Raw genomic sequence first — 21560 nt, 5'->3', positions numbered from 1 at the left:
AAAAGAGAATATTGTGAGCAATTATATGCCAAAAATTGGCAATCTGGAAGAAATGAATAGATTCCTAGAAACATAAATTACCAAAACTGAAACAGGAAAAATTATAAAATCTTAACAGAACAAAAACCAGCAAAGAAATTGAATCAGTAATCAAAAATCTCCCAACAAACAAGGGTTCAGGGCCTGATGGCTTCCCAGGGGAATTCTACCAAACATTTATTTATTTATTTTTTTTTTTTTATTTATGATAGTTACAGAGAGAGAGAGAGAGAGAGGCAGAGACACAGGCAGAGGGAGAAGCAGGCTCCATGCACCGGGAGCCCGATGTGGGATTCGATCCCGGGTCTCCAGGATCGCGCCCTGGGCCAAAGGCAGGCGCCAAACCGCTGCGCCATCCAGGGATCCCTCTACCAAACATTTAAAGAAGAAATAATACCTAGTCTTTTGAAACTGTTTCAAAACATAGAAATGGAAGGAAAACCTCCTAACTCATTCTGTGAGGCCAGCATTACCTTGATCCCAAAACCAGACAAAGACCCCACTAAAAAGAAGGATTACGGACCAATATCCCTGATGAGCATAGATGCAGAAATTCTCAACAAGGTACTAGCTAATTGGATCCAATAGATTATTCACCAAGTAAGATTTATTCCTGGGCTGTAAGGATCCACAAATCAATATCCACAAATCAATGTGATACACCATATTAATAAAAGAAAGAATAAAGACCATATGGCCCTCTCAATAGATGCAGAAAAAGCATTTGACAAAATACAGCATCTTTTCTTGATTAAAAAAAAAAACCCTCTGGGAAGTAGAGATAGAAGGAATATATCTCAACATCATAAAGACCATATATGAGAAGCCCCCAGTGAACGTCATTCTCAATGGGGAAGAAATGAGAGCCTTTCCCCTAAGGTCAGAAACATGACAGGGATGCCCACTCTCACCACTGTTCAACATAATTCCAGCCATCTAGCCTCAGCAATCAGACAACAAAAAGAAATAAAAAGCATCCCAATGGGGAAAGAGGAAATCAAACTCACTTTTTGCAAACAACATACTCTATGTAGAAAACCCAAAAGACTCTACAAAAAAATTGCTAGGAATTCAGCAATGTGGCAGGATATAAAATCAATGCACAGAAATCAGCTGCATTTCTATGCACCAATAATGAAGCAGCAAAAAGAGAAATCAAGGAATCAATCCCATTTACAATTGCACCAAAACCATAAGATACCTAGAAATAAACCTAACAAAAGAGGTAGAGGATCTGTACTCTGAAAACTATAGAGCACTTATGACAGAAATTGAGGAAGACACAAAGAAACATTCCATGCCCATAGATTGGAAGAACAAATATTGTTAAAATGTCTATACTACCTAAAGCAATCTATACATTCAATTCAATTCTTATCAAATTACCACCAATGGGAGGTGGGTGGATGGGGTAACTGAGTAAGGGGCATTAAGGAGAGCACTTATGTAATGAACACCGGGTGTTGTATGAAACTAATGAATCACTAAATTACCTCTGAAACTGGTAGTACTGTATGTTAATTAAATTGAATTAAAAAAAAAAAAACCTACCACCAGCATTTTCACAGAGCTGGAACAAACGTAAAATTTGTACAGAACCAGGTAAGACCCCAAATAGCCAAAGGAATGGTGAGAAAGAAAACCAAAGGTGGTGACATCACAGTGCCTGACTTCAAACTGTACTACAAAGCTGTAATCAAGACAGTGTGGTACTGGCACAAAAACAGACACACAGATCAATGGAACAGAATGGAGAACCCAGAAATGGACCCTCAACCCTATGATCAACTAATCTTTGACAAAGCAGGAAAGAACTTCCAGTGGAAAAAAGACTGTTTCTTCAACAAATGGTGTTGGGAAAATTGGGCAGCCACATGCAGAAGAATGAACCTGGACCACTTTCTTACACTATACACAAAAATACACTCAAAATGGATGAAAGATCTAAATGTGAGACAAGAATCCATTAAAATCCTAGAGGAGAACACAGGCAACAACCCTTTTGAACTTGGCCACAGCAACTTCTTGGAAGACACATCTATGAAGGCAAGGGAAACAAAAGCAAAAATGAATTATTGGGACTTAATCAAGATAAAAAGCTTCTGCACAGCAAAAGAAACCATCAACAAAACTAAAAGATAACAGACAGAATGGGAGGTGTTTGCAAGTGTCTTATCAGATAAAGGGCTTGTATCCAAAATCTATAAAGAACTTATCAAACTCAACACCCAAAGAACAAAAAATCCAGTCAAGAAGCGTATGGAAGACATGAACAGACATTTCTCCAAAAAAGACATACACATGGTCAACAGACACATGAAAATATCTTCCACATCATTCATCATGAGGGAAATACAAATCAAAACCACAATGAGATACCACCTCACACCTGTCGGAATGGCTAAAATTAACAAGTCAGGCAACTACAGATGTTGGTGAGGACGTGGAGAAAGGGGAACCTCTTACTGTGTTGGTGGGAATGCAAACTGGTGCAGCCACTCTGGAAAAGAGTATGAAGATTCACCATGTAAAAAATGTAAAAATAGAGGTACCCTACAATCTAGTAATTGCACTACTGGGTATTTACTCCAGCAATTCAAATATAGTGATCCAAAGGAGCACCTCACCCCACTGTTTATAGCAGCAATGTCCGCAAAGCCAAACTACAGGAAGAGCCCAGATGTCCATCAACATCTTTATGAATGGATAAAGAAGAGGTGGTGTATATATACAATGGACTACTACTCAGCCATCAAAAAAAAATCTTGTCATTTGTAATGACATGGATAGAACTAGAGGTTATTATGCTAAGTGAAATTAGTCAATCAGAGAAATACAATTATATCTCACTCACATGTGAAGTTTAAGAAACAAAATAGAGGAGCATAGGGAAAGGGAAGGAAAAATAAAACGACAAAAATCAGAGAGAGAGAGAGAGAGACAAACCATAAGAGACTCTGAATCATAGAAAACAGAGTTGCTGGAGGGGAGGGGGATAGGGGAATGGGGTGACTGGGTGATAGACATTAAGGAGGGCATGGGATGTAATGAGCATTGGGTGTTATATAAAACTGGTGAATCACTGAACTCTACTTTTGAAACTAATAATACACTATATGTTAATTGAATTTAAGTAAAAAAATAAAAGGGAAAAAATAAATGAACTTTTATCCTTAACTCAGACCATTTGCAAAGATTAGAATATAGGAATATAGACTTAAATGTAACAACTGATGCTAGAATATCTGGAAGAGAACATAGGAGAAAATGTTAATGAATTTGGGTTGGACAAAGGTTTCTTAAATTTAAAAAACTTTTAAAAATTGGTGAATTGGACTTCATTAATATCAAAAACTTTTGCTCTTCAGAAGACACCATTAAGCAAATAAAAGGGCCAACCAAAGACTGTGAGGAAATATTTGTAAAATACATCTGATAAAGACATCTGAAATATATAAAGCAAACTTACAATTCAATAAGAAAACCCAATAAGATAATGAACAGATTTGAATAGACACTTCACCAAAAAAGATACACAGATGGCAAACAAGCATATGAAAAGATGTTCAACATCATGAGTCACATAAGAATATGAAAATTGGAACCACAATGAGATACCTTTATATACCCAATTGAATGGCCTAAAAGGTGCTGACAGTACTAGATGTGGCAAAGATATGGAACAACTGTAACTCTCCTGCACCTGCTGGTTAGTATAAAATGGCACAACCAAGGTGGGGGGCTCAGTGAGTTAAGCATCTACCTTCAGCTCAGGTCATGACCTCTGGTTCCTGGGACCCAGCCCCGCATCGAGCTCCCTGCTCATCAGGGAGTCTGCTTCTCCCTTTCCCTCTCCTTCAGTGATCTCTCTCACTCTCACTCTCTCTCTCAAATAAATAAATGAAATCTTCTTTTAAAAATGGCAAAATCATTTTACAAACTCCTGGACAGTTTCTTAAAAAATAAAACGTACACCTACCATTTGACCCAGCCAAATGAAATGAAAGTTTATGGTCAAAGATTTCTGCATAAGTACTCATTGTGGCTTTATTTATAGTAGCCAGAAGTTGGAAACAACCATCAGGAAATGAATAAACAAATTGTGATATAGCCATATGATGGAATACTACTCAGCAATAAAAAGGAAGTAACTGTTGATGCATGCAACATGGATGAATGTCAGGATGGTTAATGCTAACTAAAAGAAGTCAAACAAAGAAGAATAGAAATTGTATGATTCCATTGATACAAAATACATGTAAACCATTCTAAAGTTACTGAAAGCAAGTAAATAGTAGTTGCCTGGGCATAATGAGGAGAGGAATGAGGTGGATTACAAAAGGGCGCAGGAATACCTTGGAAGTGATGGATATGTTCATTCTCTTCATTGTGATAATGGCTTCATGATGTCTACTTAAGTGCACCAAATGATGCACTTTATTTTTTTAAAATAAACTCTACTCCCAATGTGGGCTCCAACTCAGGACCCTGAGATCAGGAGTCAGGTGCTGCACCAACTGAGCCAGCCAGGTGTTCCTCAGATTACACACTTTAAATATGCAGTTTATTGTATATCAATGATCCCTAAGTAAATCCATTCTGAAAATTTCAATTAACTCTAACCAAATTGCCCTCTGTGTAAGTTATGTCAATTCACACTCACATCAGTAGCATGCAAGAGGCTCTTACTGTCCCTCCTTAACCCAATGTATCATTCAAATGTTTGAGCTTTGCAAATTGGACAGGTGAGAAATGTGTTAGTGATATTTTAATTTTCATTTCTTTGTGAATGAAGATAAGCATGTTTTCATATTCTTAAGAGCCTTAGATATCTTCTTTTCTATGTGTTATCTACATGTCTTTTGCCTTTGTTATTAGTAATTTTTTTATTTCGGGAAAACTACATATTAGGGAAATTAGCTGTTTGTAATTTGAGTTGCACAAATTTGTGTCCCAGTTTGCCGTTTATATTTTGATGTCATTCATCATCTTTTTGTCATGCAGATTTCTTAGTGCAGTCACATTTTTTGATCTTTGGGTTACTTGTTTTTGTTTTATTGTTTTGGTTTTTATTATCATGCTTAAAAACAGCTTTACTATTCAGAAATTATGCTTTCTCAAAGTGTCCTCTTACTTTTTAAAATAGTTTTTATTTTAAAGTGTTTATGCTTTCTTATTTGTATTTAATTTTTCATCCAATTTGAATCTATCCTGGTATAAGATAGGAAGTATGGAACTAACCTTATTCTTTTCCTAATTAGCTACCCACTGTCCCCAACACTGTTTATTGGATAACTTTTTTTCCTCCCATTGACTTAAAATGTCATCTTTAGGGATCCCTGAATGGCTCAGCGGGTTTGGCACCTGCCTTTGGCAGGGGGCATGATCCTGGAGTCCCAGGATCGAGCCCCGTGTTGGGCTCCCTGCATGGAACCTGCTTCTCCCTCTGTCTGTGTCTCTGCCTCTCTCACGCTCTCTCTGTATCTCAATGAATAAATAAATAAAAGCTTTTTAAAAAATGTCATCTTTATCATCTACTAAATTCCTGTGTTTTAGGATCTATTGCTGGACCATCTATTCCATTGATGTCTCATTATTGTAATTTTATAAAATGCCTTAATATCTGATAGGTCTGATCCATCATTATTGTTCTATTTAGTTTGCTTCTGTAATTAAGAGAAATTTAACCAGAAAAGTATTGTTTTTAAATGTTATTTTCAAATATGTGTCTTGTTATATGTTCTGCAGCATAATTATTTAAATGTATACTGGAAATGACTGAATGGGGAAAGACTACACTTTAAAAAAAAAACAGCTGATTTACCTTGGTAAAATTATAGGCTAATTATTTTTTTTAAGATTTTTTTTTTAAGTCATCTCTACACCCAGTGTGGGGCTCAAATATACAACTGCAAGATCAAGAGCCACGTGCTCTACCCATTGAGCCAATCAGGTGCTGCCAGGCTAATTATTTCCAAAATATCTCAAAGACTTGTAATTCATATAAAACTGGATTTTATTTACATGTATCTTTTTAAGAAAGACTTTTTATATTCCAGGAATAGTAGTAGCATATCATCCTCAATTCCCATTTATTTTACATGTCGTTTAAAGTCTGGTATAAAGATGCATTCGTTTAGTTACTTTAAAGCTTTTGAAATTTTTTTTTCAGTTTTCCCATTTCCTTAATATTTCTGAACAGCAGAATAAAAGACCAGAATAATTTATTTCAAATTATCAGTTTATTTTAGGGCCAATTACACACTATGATACTGCTAATTTTAAAATCTTGAACAAGACACTTCTATAGTGCTGACTTTTCTTTTGTATAAAATGAGGGGTATTGAAAATTTTAGCACACTAAGAATATAGAGAAAGGAAGATGTATTTATTGTTGCTGTTCTCTCCAAATCTCTATATAAGATTTGTATCTATATAAGTAGGACGTTGTATTTAAATTATCTTGAATATATACTCTTTTCAGTGCTCTAGGATAAGCGATTATGATTACATGTCTGTCTACTCAGAAGTCAACTATAGGAAGTATGTTTGATTGTTCATTTTATTTTGTGTTTTTCCTTACCTTATATTTTTCCCTCTTGGACAGCCTTTTTCAGCATTCTTTGAATGGAAAGAAAAACTGCCACAACCACATTTGACGAACAGAAAGTTTAAATTATCTCGGCTGGAATATTCTGAAGATTTGGATGTTTTGGAAGATTTTGGTTCCCAACTATCAGAAAAACCTTTAATAGTCAATATTGAACATGGAGATGTGGAAAAGCCATTGGACACCAGAATTTCTGAGTCATTTAAACTACCACTTTGTGAAGCTGCCCCTTTCCTAAAACCGGCTGGTTATAGCATTTCTGCTGCCCATAGTTCAGCCTGTTTGGAAGTTCAGCCCTTTTTTGGTACTAGTTTCCTTCATCCTCCCCGCCTATGTCATAAAAAGGCTAATTTTGCTTGTCCTAAGAGTCTCAAACAGTTTGGTCCATCTAAGAATGACCAAGACCTTCAAATTGACTTTTTGGGTGACTTTACCCCTGAGTCACGTACCCCTTCCAGACCACCTTCCCCACGTTTTGGATCCTCTGCTTTTTCTTCTCTTTTAGGTGCCTCATTTAAATCCAGAGAGGTTAATCTACCTGAAACTTCTCAAAGCCATAAGACCGACAATTCTGGTAGCATTTCCCATGAGTTGGACTCTCTTCTGCAGCCAAATATTTTTTTGTCTCTTCCTAAAAGAGTTTCTTCTGCTAGTCCATCCAGAGGGTTTGACGTTCATTACCATTCTGATTCTCCTCTTTATTTTCAAAATTCTGTAGTTCCTTTGAGCACCAGTTACAAGCCACCAATAGATCTGTTTGCTAACACTGAATTGGAGTCTTCTTCCACAGATCTTTCTGCCAGAATTTCATCACCTTCAAGTTATGAATGTTTTTTTGCAACAGAAAATAATGAAACACCAGAATTTCTGACAAGTAGTTGTTTTCAAAAAGCGGCAAAATTTGATATAAGAGGAAGTAACTTTACTGCAAGCTTTCAGTCACAAAAAGATGAACAAAGCTGGATGAATTTTGTGCCTTGGACTGAACTCTTCAGTCTACAAACTGAGGTATTAGTCTAATTTACCCTTAAGTGTATGGTTAATTAGCTTCATAGTTCAGAACAGAAATACTCAAAGTAGCTGGTCATTGAAATGTTTACCAGTGTATTAGTGAGGTAAGTGACTTGTGGAAGAATGTAAATCAACACACTGCTTCCTTCATTGATAAAATCCTGCTTTAAAAAAAAAAAGTCATTGAACAATACAGTTGCTTGATGATGGCATTTATCTATCTACTTTTAATTGTTAGGCCAAAATATCATGCAAGTGAATATTAATATTCCTTGGTTGAATATTAGCACCCCTGGGTGGGTCATGGGGTAACACCTTGATTTCCTAGATTCTAGAACAGATAGATGAATTACAATCATGTAAACATCTCATTGTGAAGTTCACATATGGTCTTGGGAATATGACTCAACATGTAAGATTGTGTTACAGTTTATCATTCCATTTGTGAAGCTAATAAACACCCAATAAATTTAGTTCCTGCACTGGTACTAAGACCCAGCCTCACGTATATTATTATTTGTTTTGATATAAAGTGAAAAAAGCAACTTGATTTAGTATGAGACTAAATTTGTGCCTCAGTCTTACTGCTTTGTGATTTAAGGCAAGTCAGATAACCTTCCTGAGTCTCAGGCTCTTTACCCATATACTGGGGATGATAATAATGGCTACCTCATAAAGTGGTTTTGAGGTTTAAACAAGATAATAACAGCTGCCCAGCTTTTATTTTTTACCTGAAAGAATGTACATGAAAGCAGTGTTGGAAGCAGTATAGCAGATACTGCTGTCTGTGGGCTTTGGAACCAAACTGTTGGGGCTTAAATCATGCCTCTGCTACTTGTTAGCTGTGCAACTTTGAACAAGGTGCTTAAACTTCTCTGTGCCTCAGTATCCTCATTTGCAAAGTGGATATAATAAAAGATTTTCCACAAGAACTGGCTAAAAAGGTTTTTTAAAAAACAAAAACCTGGCATCTAGAACTAGTTCAATACTAGTTAGCCTATATCAATGCTTTTATTTTTCAAATTATTGCCATAGAGTCTGTGCACCTGCCTATGACCTTACTCTCCTTTCTGCTCCCTTTATCAGTTGCCTTGAGACCTGGAGTCGATCTACTTCAAGTTCAAGATCCCCATGTTCAGGCTTACAACCACCTTATAATATGTAATAAACATCAGCCTTAGAAAGTTGGGTATGGTGGGCAGAGGACAATGAGGATAAGTAAAGTATTTTTAAAGACCATATTCACCATAACAATTTTTTTTTGTTTTTTTTTGTTTTTTTTTTACAATTTTATATTTAGTAAAAAAATGTCATTTTCATATTTCAGACATCATAAAGGCACATTTTTAATGTTGATCAAAAGGAATCTGCTACTTAAAAGTTTGAGAAACATCAGTTCAAAGCATTACTAGAAGAAAAAAACACATAACACCATTTATAAGTGCCACCTGATACATAATGTCCATAGTATTTTTTGAGACTCCCAACAATATTGTGTCACTAGTATATCAAGAACTAATAGAACTTATAGTTCTATAAAGAACATTGATTTAAAAAAATAATAAAGATAAAATGTTTGATAATAAAAATTTTAGAAATGTCTTAATAAACTGAAATGAGATCATTGGAAACATTATTTATTACATTAATATCTTATGTATGTAATTAAATTTCAATAATGTGGCTTAATTTTTTTTTTTATTTCATAGGATGGCTTCTGGAAGCTTACACCAGAACTAGGATTTATATTAAATCTTAATATAAATATTTTAAACAGCTTTCTTGAACAAAAAGGCATTAGATCTCTGGGTAAGTCACCATTTTTCTATTAATTAAATGGCATGTTCTTAACTGTTGTAAATTTTGTTGCAAACTAGTGTACCAATGTGCTAATTATGTCAGTTATGTGGAATTATATTTGTTAACCATCAAAGGAAACAGAGGACTAGATTCTAGTCATATCTTTATCACTAATTAGGATATTGCCTGTGAAAATTAATTAGCATAAATAACAATAACTTCTATTTTAAAAATCCAAAATTTCAGTAACTTAACATAAAGATTATTTTCTAGGGACACCTGGGTGGCTCAGCGGTTGAGCATATGCCTTCGGCCCAGGGTATGATCCTGGAATCCCAGGATTGAGTCCCATGTCAGGCTACCTGCATGGAGCCTGCTTCTCTCTCTGCCTGTATCCCTGCCTCTCTGTCTCTCTCTGTGTGTCTCTCATGAATAAATAAATAAAATCTTTAATAAATAGGGCAGCCCCGGTGGCTCAGCAGTTTGGCACTGCCTTCAGCCCAGGGCGTGATCCTGGAGACCCTGGATGGAGTCCCATGTCGGGCTCCCTGCGTGGAGCCTGCTTCTGTCTGTGTCTTTGCCTTTCTCTTTCTCTGTGTCTCTCGTAAATAAATAAATAAAATCTTTAAAAATATATATTTAATGAATGAATGAATGAATGAATGAATGAATAAATAAATAAATAAATAAATAAATAAATAAATAAATAAATAAAAATAAAACCACTCTTTTAAGGCCTGGAATGCAATTTAATAAAAAATAAAAAAAATTAAAAAAAGAACAGGCAGAAGCTAGAGGGTACCAAATCCCTGAAAAGAGAAAGAAAATGAGATGAGCTCTACATTTATCCAGCTGTTCACCCAAAGATGATTCTCAGTTCACGAGACATATGAGAAGTTAGAACTGAAACAGAAAGTCTAATAGGATAATGACATAGAGGTCACAGTTCAAGGCTGCCTAAGTGGCTGGAAATTAAGGGTGAAAATCCTGGGAAGGAGTGAGCCACAGAGCAGGGAGCTCTGAAATATGCATTCAAATTCCCTCAGGTTGTTGATTCTCCCCTAACCCATACATACACAGGATGTGACTTCAGGGAATCCAGAAAAAAGCAACAGCTAGAAAGAAAAAGAGCAGAGCAAAGATTTCAGCTGCTGTCAGGTGTTGGGGAGACAGAGTTCAGTGTTTAATTTATAGCAAATTAGAATCTATAAACATCTCAAGTTTTCCACTAAAACCCAAAAGGGTCAAAAGGACCATAAACCATAATCAAAGACTGTCCCACAGGATGAAAGGGAAAAACAAAATAGGCCCACCCTAACAAAACCTAAAACAAAGGTTTTAAAGGATACTATCACCAGAAATAACTCAACATTCTTTAGAATAACATAATGTAATCCAGAGTCTCCACAGTTTTCAATATACAACCTGGAATGAAAATGTAATAACATACAAAGAAGCAGGAAAATATGACTTATAATCTAAGAGAAAATATCCTATAGTTGCTGACCTACAGATGCCCCAGTTGTTGGAATTAGCAGACAAGGATTTAAAACGGCTATTATAAGTATAGTAAAAGATTTATCAGAAAAGAACAGAATGAGTGAACAAATGGGAGAATCTCAGCAAATAGGTGGAATATCTTTTTTTTTTTAAGATTTATTTATCCATGATAGACACATAGAGGTGGAGACACAGGCAGAGGGAGAAGCAGGCTCCATGCAGGGAGCCTGACGTGGGACTCGAACCTGCGACTGCAGGATCGCGCCCTGGGCTGAAGGCAGGCTCTAAACCGCTGAGCCACCCAGGGATCCCCAAAAAATATATCTTCAATGAAAAGGTATTGGATAGGCTTAGTAGCACAATGCACCAAAACAAACAAAACCAAAAAGATCATGTAACTTAAATTATAATAATATAAAGTGGTAATAAAAATTATCCAAACCAGGACTCCTGGGTGGCTCAGCAGTTGAGTGTCTGCCTTTGACTTGGTGTGATCCAGGTCTGGGATCGAGTCCTGCATCAGGCTCCTGTGGAAAGCCTGCTTCTCCCTCTGCCTGGGTCTCTGCCTCTTTCTCTCTCTGTCTCTCATGAATAAATAAATAAGTAAGTAAGTAAATAAATAAATAAATAAATAAATAAATAAAATCTTTTTAAAAATTATCTGAACTGAAGCATAGAAAATAAAACAGAATGAAAAAAGAAGAGAATCTAGGACATGTGGAATAATATCAAAAGATTTTATATTCATGTAATTGGGATCTCAGAAGGAATAGAAAAATGTTTGAATAAATAAAATTGAATTTTTTCTAAAATTGTTGAAAGACATAAACTTCTAGATCTGAGAAATTCAGTAGAACTTCAGGCAGGATAAATACAAATAGAACCACATTTAAGTAGACCAGAATTAAACTGCTGAAAACCACAGACAAATCTTAAAGAAAACAGTAAACAAGGACATATTAGAGTCAAGAGAACATCTGTAAGAATTTTAAATTACTTCACATCAGAGATAATGGAAGCTAGGGATGCCTGGGTGGCTCAGCGGTTGAGCGTCTGCCTTCAGCTCAGGACATGATCCCAGAGTCTAGGGATTGAGTTCTGCATCAGGCTCCCTGTGAGGAGCTTGCTTCTCCCTCTACTTATGTCTCTGCCTCTCTCTGTGTCTCCTGTGAACGAACGAACGAATGAATGAATGAATGAATGAATAAATAAATAAATAAATAAAATATTTTTTAAAAAAAGAATGGAAGCTAAAAGATAATGGAATAATATCATTTTTAAAAAATATTTTATTTATTTATTCATGATGAATAAGGAGGCTCCATGTAGGAAGCCCAATGTGGGACTCGATCTTGGGATCCCAGGATCAAGCCCTGAGCCAAAGGCAGATGCTCAACTGCTGAGCCACTCAGGTGTCCCTGGAATAATATCTTTAAAGTGCTGAAAGAAAAAAGAAAAACCTATAAGCTAAGAACTCTATATCCAACAGAAAAGATTCTTTAAAAATAAAGGAAACTTTTTTCCATAATCAAAAATACAGAGAACAAACTGGCAGTTGCCAGAGAGAACAGGATTAGAGGGGATGCACAAATAAGTGAAGACTATTAAGAGGTACAAACTTCCAGTTATAAATAAATAGTCATGGAGATGAAAAGTACAGCATAAGGAATGTAGTTAATAATATTGTAATAACATTGTATGATGACAGAAGGTAATTACATCTGTATGGTTGTGAGCATAGTAAAATGTATAGAATTATTGAATCACTGTTGTGTACCTGAAAGTATTATAACATTGTATGTCAACCATACTAGTTAAAAAAGAACACTAAGCACAAGGACCTAAAATATACCTATATAGATATATAGATTAAGTAACAAAAAAAAAAACTTTAAAAAATTAAGGAAATTAACCAAAGACAAACAAAAGCTGATACAAGGTCAAAGGATATAAGGTCAAAATACAAAAATTAATTTTAATCCCATGTACTAGCCACAAATAGTTGGAAACTGCTATTTTAAAATACCATTATTTTTTAAGATTTTATTTATTTATTCATGAGAGACACAGAGAGAGAGAGAGGCAGAGACACAGGCAGAGGGAGAAGTAGGCCCCATGCAGGGAGCCCGATTTGGGACTCAATCCCAGGACTCCAGGTTTATGCCTTGGGCCAAAGGCAGGCACTAAACCTCTGAGCCACCCAGGGATCCCCTAAAATGCCATTTATAATGGTGTTAAAAATATCAAATGCCTAACAATAAATTTTTTAAAAGGTATGCAAGATTTCTAAAATAAAAACTACAAAACATTATTGAGAGAATTCTTAAAAGATTGAAATAAATGGGGAAAAATTTTAATGTAATGGGATTAGAGAACTCATAATGTGAACATGTCAGTTCTCCCCAATTGATCTATGGATTCAAAGTTGTGAACAACCATGCCCACAAATTTGATAATCTAGATGAAATGTACTGATTCCTTGAAAGATATTATCTGCCAAAACTCACACAAGAAGAAATGGAAAATGTGAATAGACCTGTATCTATTAAAGAAATTGAATGAATAATTAATAACCTTTCAAAACAGAAAGTACCAGGCCCAGATGAGTTCACTGGTGAATTCTACAAAACATTTAAGGAAGAAATTATACTAAGTCTCTGTAATGTCTTTCAGAGTATAGAAGCAGAGAGAATAATTTTTTTTTTGAGAGAATAATTTCTAACTCATTCTATAAGGGCAACATTACCCTAATACCAAAACTAGACAAAGACATTCCGAGAGAAGAAAACCATAAACCAATATCTCTCAGGAACATAAATGCAAAAATCCTCAACAAAATATTAGCAAGCTGAATCCAAAAAAGTATAAATATAACAAAATACCATGACCAAGTAGGATTTATCACAGGTATACAAGGCTGATTCAACATTAGGAAATAAATTAATGTGATCTATTACGTCAACAAAATAAAAATGAAAAACTACATGATATATCAATACATTGAGAAAAAGCACTTGAGAAGATCCAACACTCATTCATGCTAAAAACTCTCAGTAAACAATGAATAGAGGAGAACCTCTTCAACTTAGTAAAGACTATCTATTAAAAAAAAATATATATATAGGGATGCTTGAGTGGCTCAGCGGTTGAGCCTCTGCCTTTAGCTCAGGGTGTGATCCCAGGGTCCCAGGATTGAGTCCCACATTGGGCTTCCTGCCTTGAGCCTCCTCCTTTTGCCTATGTCTCTGCCTCTCTTTCTCTGTGTCTTTCATGAATAAATAAATAAAATATTTTTAAAACCCTATAGCTAATATGATACTTAACGGTGAGAAACTAGAAGCTTTTCCATCAAGATCAGGTACAATGCAAATGTTGTTCCTCTCTCCACTCCCTTTTAATATTGTATTGGAAGTCCTTGCTAATGCAATAAGGTCAGAAAAGGAAGTAAAAGATATACAGATCAGGAAGAAAGAAATTAAAATTTTCTTTTTTTAAAGATGATATGATTGTCTATGTTGAAAATTTAAAAGAATAAACAATTCTTGAAACTTAACTGATATTAAAATAAAAACTTTAAAATAGTTTTAATCAGATTTGCAGATGATGTAAAAAAAAACTCTTGAAACTAAAAGTTATACCAAGGTTGCAGGATACAGGTTAATATGCAAAAGTCAGTTGTTTTCCTATAATCCAACAAAGAACAAATGGAATTTGAAATTAAAAACACAATATCATTTATATTAGCACTCTCAAAAGTTAAACAATTAATTACAAATGTAACAAAATATATATAAGAGCTATATGAAGAAAACTACAAATATGATCAATGAAATCAGAGAAGAGCTAAATAAATGGATTGATATTCCAGGTTCATGGATAGGAAAACTCAATATTGTCAAGCTTGATCTACAGATTTAATAGAATACCAGTCAAAATCCCAGCAATGATTTTATGAATATGGACAAACTGATTCTAAAGTTTATGTGGAGAGGCAAAAGACCTAGAATAGCCAAAACAATTTTGAAGAAGAAAGTTGGAGGGGCACCTGGGTGGCTCCATCAGTTAAGCGTTTGCCTTCAGCTTAGGTCATGATCTCAGGGTCCTGGGATGGAGCCGCATGTCGGGGGGGCCCATGTTCAGCAGAGAGCCTACTTCTCCCTCTGCCCATCCCCCCTGCTCATGTGCCATCTCTCTTTTTCTCAGATAAACAAATAAAATCTTAAAAAAATGAAAGTTGGAGAACTAATGCTATGCAACTTTAAGACTTACTGTAAAGCTACAGTAATCGAGACAGTGTGGTATTGATGACATTATAGACAAATTGATCAACAGAAGAGCAAGCCCAGAAAGAGATACACATTTGATACAAATTGACAAGCTGATTTTAAAATTTATATGAAAATGCAAAAGAACTTAGAATAGCCAACATAATCTTTCAGTAGAAGATGACAGTAGGAGTACACAAGTTACCTGAATTTTAAGACTATAATCCTACAGTATGGTATTGACACAAAAATAGGTAAGTAGGCTAATGGAACACAATAGAAAGTTCAGATAGAGAGATGCCTGGGTGGCTTAGTGCTTGAGTGTCTGTCTCCGGCTCCGGGGTGATCCCAGGATCCGGGATCGAGTACCACAACAAGCTCCCTGCAAGGAGCCTGCTTCTCCCTCTGCCTGTGTCTGCCTCTCTGTGTGTGTGTGTATTTCATGAATAAATAAATAAATCTTTAAAAAAAAAAGAAAGTTCAGATAGAGACTTGCATATTTAGTCCATTGATCTTCTGCAAAGACACCAATGAAATTAATGATAAAGGAAAGACTGTTCAAAACTGATATTAGAAAAATTGGATTTTCAAATGGAAAAAAAAAGCCTCAACCCTTACTTCATGCCATACTCAAAAATTAATTTGAGATGGAAGATATACCTAAATGTAAAACTATAATACCTCTAGAGGATAGAGGAAAACTGGAAAATTTACAAATATGTGGAGATTAAACATGTTACTGAACAACCAATAGGCCAAAGAAATCAAAAGAGAAATTTAAAAATAACTTGAGCATCAAATCAGAAAGGAAGAAGTACAACCTGTCTCTATTGGCAAATGATATGATAGTATACATAGAAAACCCTAAAGACTACAAAAAAACTGTTAGAATTAATAAACAAATTCAGGAAAATTGCAGGATATAAAATCAGTACACAAAATTAGTTGTGTTTCTATGCACTAATAATGAACTATCAGAAAAAGAAATAAAGATAATAATCCCGGTTACAATTGTATCAAAAAGAATAAGATATCTAGGAACAAAATATAACCAAGGAGGTAAAAGACCTGTACATAAAACCTATAAGATATTAGAAGTTGACACAAATAAATAAAAAAATATTCCATGCTCTTGGATGAGGAATATTGCTTAAATGTTCATACTACCCAAAGCAATCTACAGATTCAGTAATCCTTATCAAAATTCCAATGACATTCTTGACAGAAATAGAGTAAACAATCCTAAAATTTGTACAGAACCACAAATGCACACACACACAAAGCAAAAAAAATAAAATAAAAATTCAAAAAGAAGTCAAGTTTTTTTAAAAAAGATTACTAAAAATCACAAAGTTCTTGCATGACTGAGCAAAAAAGAGAGAAAGAAAGCATATAAACAATACTCAGAATAAAAGGGGGTACTTAATGAAAGGTGGTAGAGAGATTTAAAACATAACAAGAACTTATGAACAGCCTGATGCCAATAAGGCTTTAAACTTAGATGAATTTTTAGAAAAAAATAAATTTTTTACAGCCAGCTAAAGAAAAAATAGAAAAGCTGAATCATTCTGTAATGATTAAAGAAATTAATTTAGGAATGCCTGGGTGCCTCCCTGCGAGGAGCCTGCTTCTCCCTCTGCCTATGTCTCTGCCTTCTCTGTGTCTCTCCTGAATAAATAAATAAAATCTTAAAAAAAATAGTTTAAAACCTTCCAACAAAAAATAAAAACAACACTAGGTTGAAATGGTTTTCTCATCTTCTACCAAATATTCAAAGAACAGATAATTTCAACCCAATACAAAATATTGAAGAGTTTAGGAAAAATCTGAGAATACCTATCAGCTTATTTTGCTAGCATAATTTAATAGCAAATATGATAAGGATTGCAATAGTAACCAAAAGAATAAAATACTTAGGAGTAAATTGAGCAAAAGATATGCAAGACTTGTACCATGAAAACTATAAGACATTAATGTGATATATACCTACAATGGATATTATTCAGCCTTAAAAAGGAAGGAATTCTAACCCATGCCACAACATGGGTGAGCCTCAAAAACATGATGCTAAATGAAACAAGCCAGTCACAAAAAGACAAATACTGTATGATTCTACTTTCATGAGATGCCAAGAACAGTCAATTTCATAGAGACAGAAAGTAGAATGGTGGTTGTCAGAGGCTGAGAGGAGTAGGGAATGGGGGAGTTAGTATTTAATAGGGACAGAGTTACAGTTTAACAAAATGAGAAGCTTTCCAGAGATAAATGGTGGTGACAGTAGCAAAACAATGTGAATGTACTTAATAGCACTGAACTGTATACTTTAAAATGGTTAAAATGGTATGTTTTATGTTATGTGTATTTTACTACAATTCTTTAAAACAAATATAATACATTAAGTGGGTAGTTCATACTTGGGTGTTTGTTATATTATTTATACCCTACAAATATATTGTTGTCTGTTGTATCTACTGAATATTTAATTAAAAAAAAAAAAACTAAGTGTAGGGATGCCTGGCTGGCTCAGCTGTTGAGCATCTGCCTTTGGCTTGGGTTGTAGTCCCCGGGGTCCCGGGATCAAGTCCTGCATTGGGTTTCTTGCATGGAGCCTGCTTCTCCCTCTGCCTGTATCTCTGCCTCTCTCTCCCTCTCTTTCTCTGTCTCTCTCTCTCTCTCTGTCTCTCTGAATAAATAAAAAAAATCTTAAAAAAAAAAAAAAAAGTGGGCAGCCCGGGTGGCTCAGCGGTTTAGTGCCACCTTTCGCCCAGTGTGTGATCCTGGAGGCCTAGGATCGAGTCCCTCATTGGACTCCCTGTACGGAGCCTGCTTCTCCCTCTGCCTGTGTCTCTGCCTCTCTCTGCATCTTTCTGTATCTCTGATGAATAACTAAATAAAATCTTAAAAAAAAAGTATGTGTATACTTGGGAATATTTGAAATTCATAAGAAACATTGGGCTTTAGTGATGAATTAAATGTGGAAGTTGAAGGAAGGACATTTTCTGGATTGAGCATGAGAAGGGAAAGCAACTGTAGACTGAATAATTGTGTTATGTTTTGGACTTTTAAAGTTGGAGATTCCTAGCAGACATTGGAAAGAAATATCTACTTGGTTCTATGATGCTAGAGCTCAGAAAGAGGGCAGAATTGAAAAAAACTTTGAGAGAACTATCATTATTTAAAGCTGTGGACCATGAGCATGTATGACATCACCTAAAGAAAGAGGATCTCTAGTACAGGGAAGAGGGCTTAGGGCCATCCTTGGGCATGCTAATATTTAGTGGTCAGACAGGACAGGAACGAGCAAAGACATTGAGACGAAATGGCCAGAGAAATAAGAGGAAAGCTAGAAAGTATGGCATCACAAGTGCCAACAAGTGAGCTCCCTTTATGGCTATATCTTTCCCATGGGTTTTCTCTATACTTCTCTGTATATCTTCATATTACCTATGTTATTTTTCTGTATGTGTGTTTTTCTTTTATGTGTAGTTGCAAAATGTCTGATTTTTTTCCTGATTTGTTTTTATATCTCCCTACCCAATTTTCTCTTATCTTTTTCTTCATTTTTCTTTTATCTTTCCTTCCCCTTATCAATTTACTTTTTAAGTGACTCTGATACATTGTTTAGGCATTTTATAATTTTATTATTTATGATGTTTCTAACAATTATGTGTTGCTTATTATTAATATCATTTAAAAATACTCTAAGATTTTATATGTAATACTAAAAAATAAGAACCCTCTAAATTAAATAGTCCCCATATTTTCTTCTGTCTCTGTTGATTTTCTTTGTGGGATAATGGATTGGTTTTCTTGTTTTATTTTAAAAATTTATTCAATTCTTTTTTCTCGCATTAAGAAAATGATGTCTTTTTTTTTTTTTTTTTTGAGAGAGAGAGAGAGTGTACATAGGAGTGTGGGAGGTGGGAAGGGCAGAGGGAGAGGAGAGAGAATCTTAAGCAGGCTCCATGCCCAGCATGGAGCCCAACACAGGGCTACCTCATGATGCTGAGATCATGACCTGAACTGAAATCAAGAGTCGGGTGCTTAGCTGACTGAGCCATCCAAGTGCCCCTAAAATGATGTCATTTTTAAGTAGTTTTGGCTATCTCAATGATCTAAAATAAATGGTTTATGTGCAGATATATATACATATTATGCACAAGGCTTTTTGTATTTATAAAACAAAATTGTATATTATTATAAGACAAGATTTTGGGTTTTTTTCCAAAATCACTGTCTCCTAAAAAAGGAGGTGTATTTGAGTCTTCACAAATATTTTATGTTCTCTAAATTACTTTATTTTTATTTTTTTTAAGATTTTATTTATTTATTCATGATAGACACACACAGAAAGAGAGAGAGAGAGGCAGAAGCAGGCTCCATGCAGGGAGCCTGACTCGAGACTCAATCCCAGGACTCCAGGATCACGCCCTGGGCCAAAGGCAGGTGCTAAACCACTGAGCCACCCAGGGATCCTCAGAAATTACTTTATTTTTAATGAGAAAGTGTCAATTGAGGAGAGCACTCAGCTTGAAATAGCCTTAGTGTTTATTTCTAGTATTTAGAGAAATTATCTGACAGAACTCCTTAAATGAGAAATAAAAGAAATTTAACACAAGTTTATTAAGTATTTCTTGGAATATGAATTGAAACTGATAAGCACTGAATGTTGTTTAATGAGTCTATTGAAGATCACTTTCAAAAGCAACATACATGAAAGGATAAAGAAGATGCAATATATATAAATGCAATGGAATATTGTTCAGCCAAAAAGAATGAAATCTTGCCATTTGCAATGACATAGGTGGAGCTAGAAAGATTAATGCTAAGTAAGCAAAGTAAGTCAGAGAAAGACAAATACCATATGATTTTACTCATAAGTAAAATTTATTTTTGTTTTAAAGATTTTAATTTTATTTATTCATGAGAGACACACAGAGAGAGGCAGAGACATAGGCAGAGGGAGAAGCTGGCTTCCTGTGGCAACTCCATGTAGCACTTGATTCCCAGACCAGGATAACGCCCTGAGCCAAAGGCAGATGCTGAAGTATGGGAAACAAACTGATGATTACTAGAGGGGAGGTGGGTGGGGAATGGGGGAAATAAGTGATGGGGATTAAGGAGTACACCTAGGAGGAGCACCAGGTGTTATAAGAAAGTGTTGAATTGCTATATTGTACGCTTGAAACTAATGCAACATTGTATGTTAACTAATTGGAATTAAAATAAAAACTTTTTTTAAGTGTAGACAGAAGAAAGTACAAAATATGTATATGTAAGATATATACAAAAGAGGAAGAATACATGGGGAATCCCTGGATGGCTGGGGGATCCTTGGATGGCTCAGCGGTTTAGTGCCTGCCTGCCTTCGGCCCAGGGTGTGGTCCTGGAGTCCTTGAATCAAGTCCCACATCAGGCTCCCTTCATGGAGCCTGCTTCTATCTCTGCCTATGTCTCTGTCTCTCTCTCTCTGTGTCTCTCATGAATAAATAAATAAAATCTTTTTTTAAAAAAAAGAGGAAGAATACATTTAATTAATTAAGCAAGTGAGAACACATGACATCTAGAAACTAACTTTGGAAAATAGCGAGGCACTTCTTATAAAACAACAACAAAAGCAACATACATCATGGGAATGCAAATTGCAAGATCCAAATAGTATTTATGTTTGAAGAGCTAGGAACTGGAGGACATATACAAGATGGCTTCAACTTTCCAATATATTCTTTTTTCTAAAGAAAAGAGAGGAATTTCAATCAATTAATCAGTAAAGAAGAATTTGAAGCAGATGTGGGAAAATGTTAAAAGGTGACCAGCTACGCAGTGATAGGAATATTCATCATATTCTCTTTTCTGTGTGCTTAAAATATTTCATAATAAAAAAAATTAAGTGGCTATGTTGTACTGATGTTAACAGTGCTACATACCAAGCATCTAAGATTTAAATGAAGATAATTTACCTGGGAAACTAGCAGACAACTCACTGTGGCTCTAATGATGAAGATGGCAGGGGAAGAAAATAATTTTCCTTTCCCCTTCTGGTTTCTTGGCTGAAACACCAAGATTAACAAGAGAAAAACAAACCATTTTTATTATGTACACACATATATACCTGTACAAAGATGTGAGACTCAAAGGGCAGCCAGGCAACTGAGCTAAGGAAAGGAAGAGAGGTCCGGGGCTTCAAGCAAAGGGGCAGGAGAATTCACAGGAAGGTGAATGGAGGAAATGCTTGGTAAATGGACGTTGCCTTACCATGCAGATACATTTCTCCAGTGAAAAAGTTATCTCTGATAATAGCTCTTTTCCTGATACAAGCCCTTTTTCTCATTTCT

At 35.2% G+C, this 21560-nt stretch overlaps 1 protein-coding gene and 1 long non-coding RNA gene across 10 annotated transcripts in view; one reads left to right on the top strand and one right to left on the bottom strand.

Moving 5' to 3' along the window:
* The window catches only part of LOC112669577 (uncharacterized), a 60249-nt gene that overhangs the window by 25427 nt on the left and 13262 nt on the right, over window positions 1-21560 (bottom strand). The window lies entirely within an intron of this gene.
* PARP4 (poly(ADP-ribose) polymerase family member 4) overlaps window positions 1-21560 on the top strand; it is a 95993-nt gene that overhangs the window by 68743 nt on the left and 5690 nt on the right. Inside the window, exons 31-33 of one of the 2 annotated variants that reach the window (XM_025462807.3) lie at window positions 6647-6953; window positions 7440-7657; window positions 9370-9469. In XM_025462807.3, the coding sequence (XP_025318592.3) occupies window positions 6647-6953; window positions 7440-7657; window positions 9370-9469 (625 nt within the window). Of the gene's footprint in view, window positions 1-6646; window positions 7658-9369; window positions 9470-21560 lie in introns of both variants that reach the window. The other variant, XM_049101071.1, reaches the window with a different exon arrangement.

The sequence above is a fragment of the Canis lupus genome, chromosome 25 (assembly GCF_003254725.2).
Source record: "Canis lupus dingo isolate Sandy chromosome 25, ASM325472v2, whole genome shotgun sequence".
NCBI lineage: Eukaryota > Metazoa > Chordata > Mammalia > Carnivora > Canidae > Canis > Canis lupus.
Note: the sequence above shows the minus strand (reverse complement) of the source record. Positions and strands in the feature narration are given on the sequence as shown.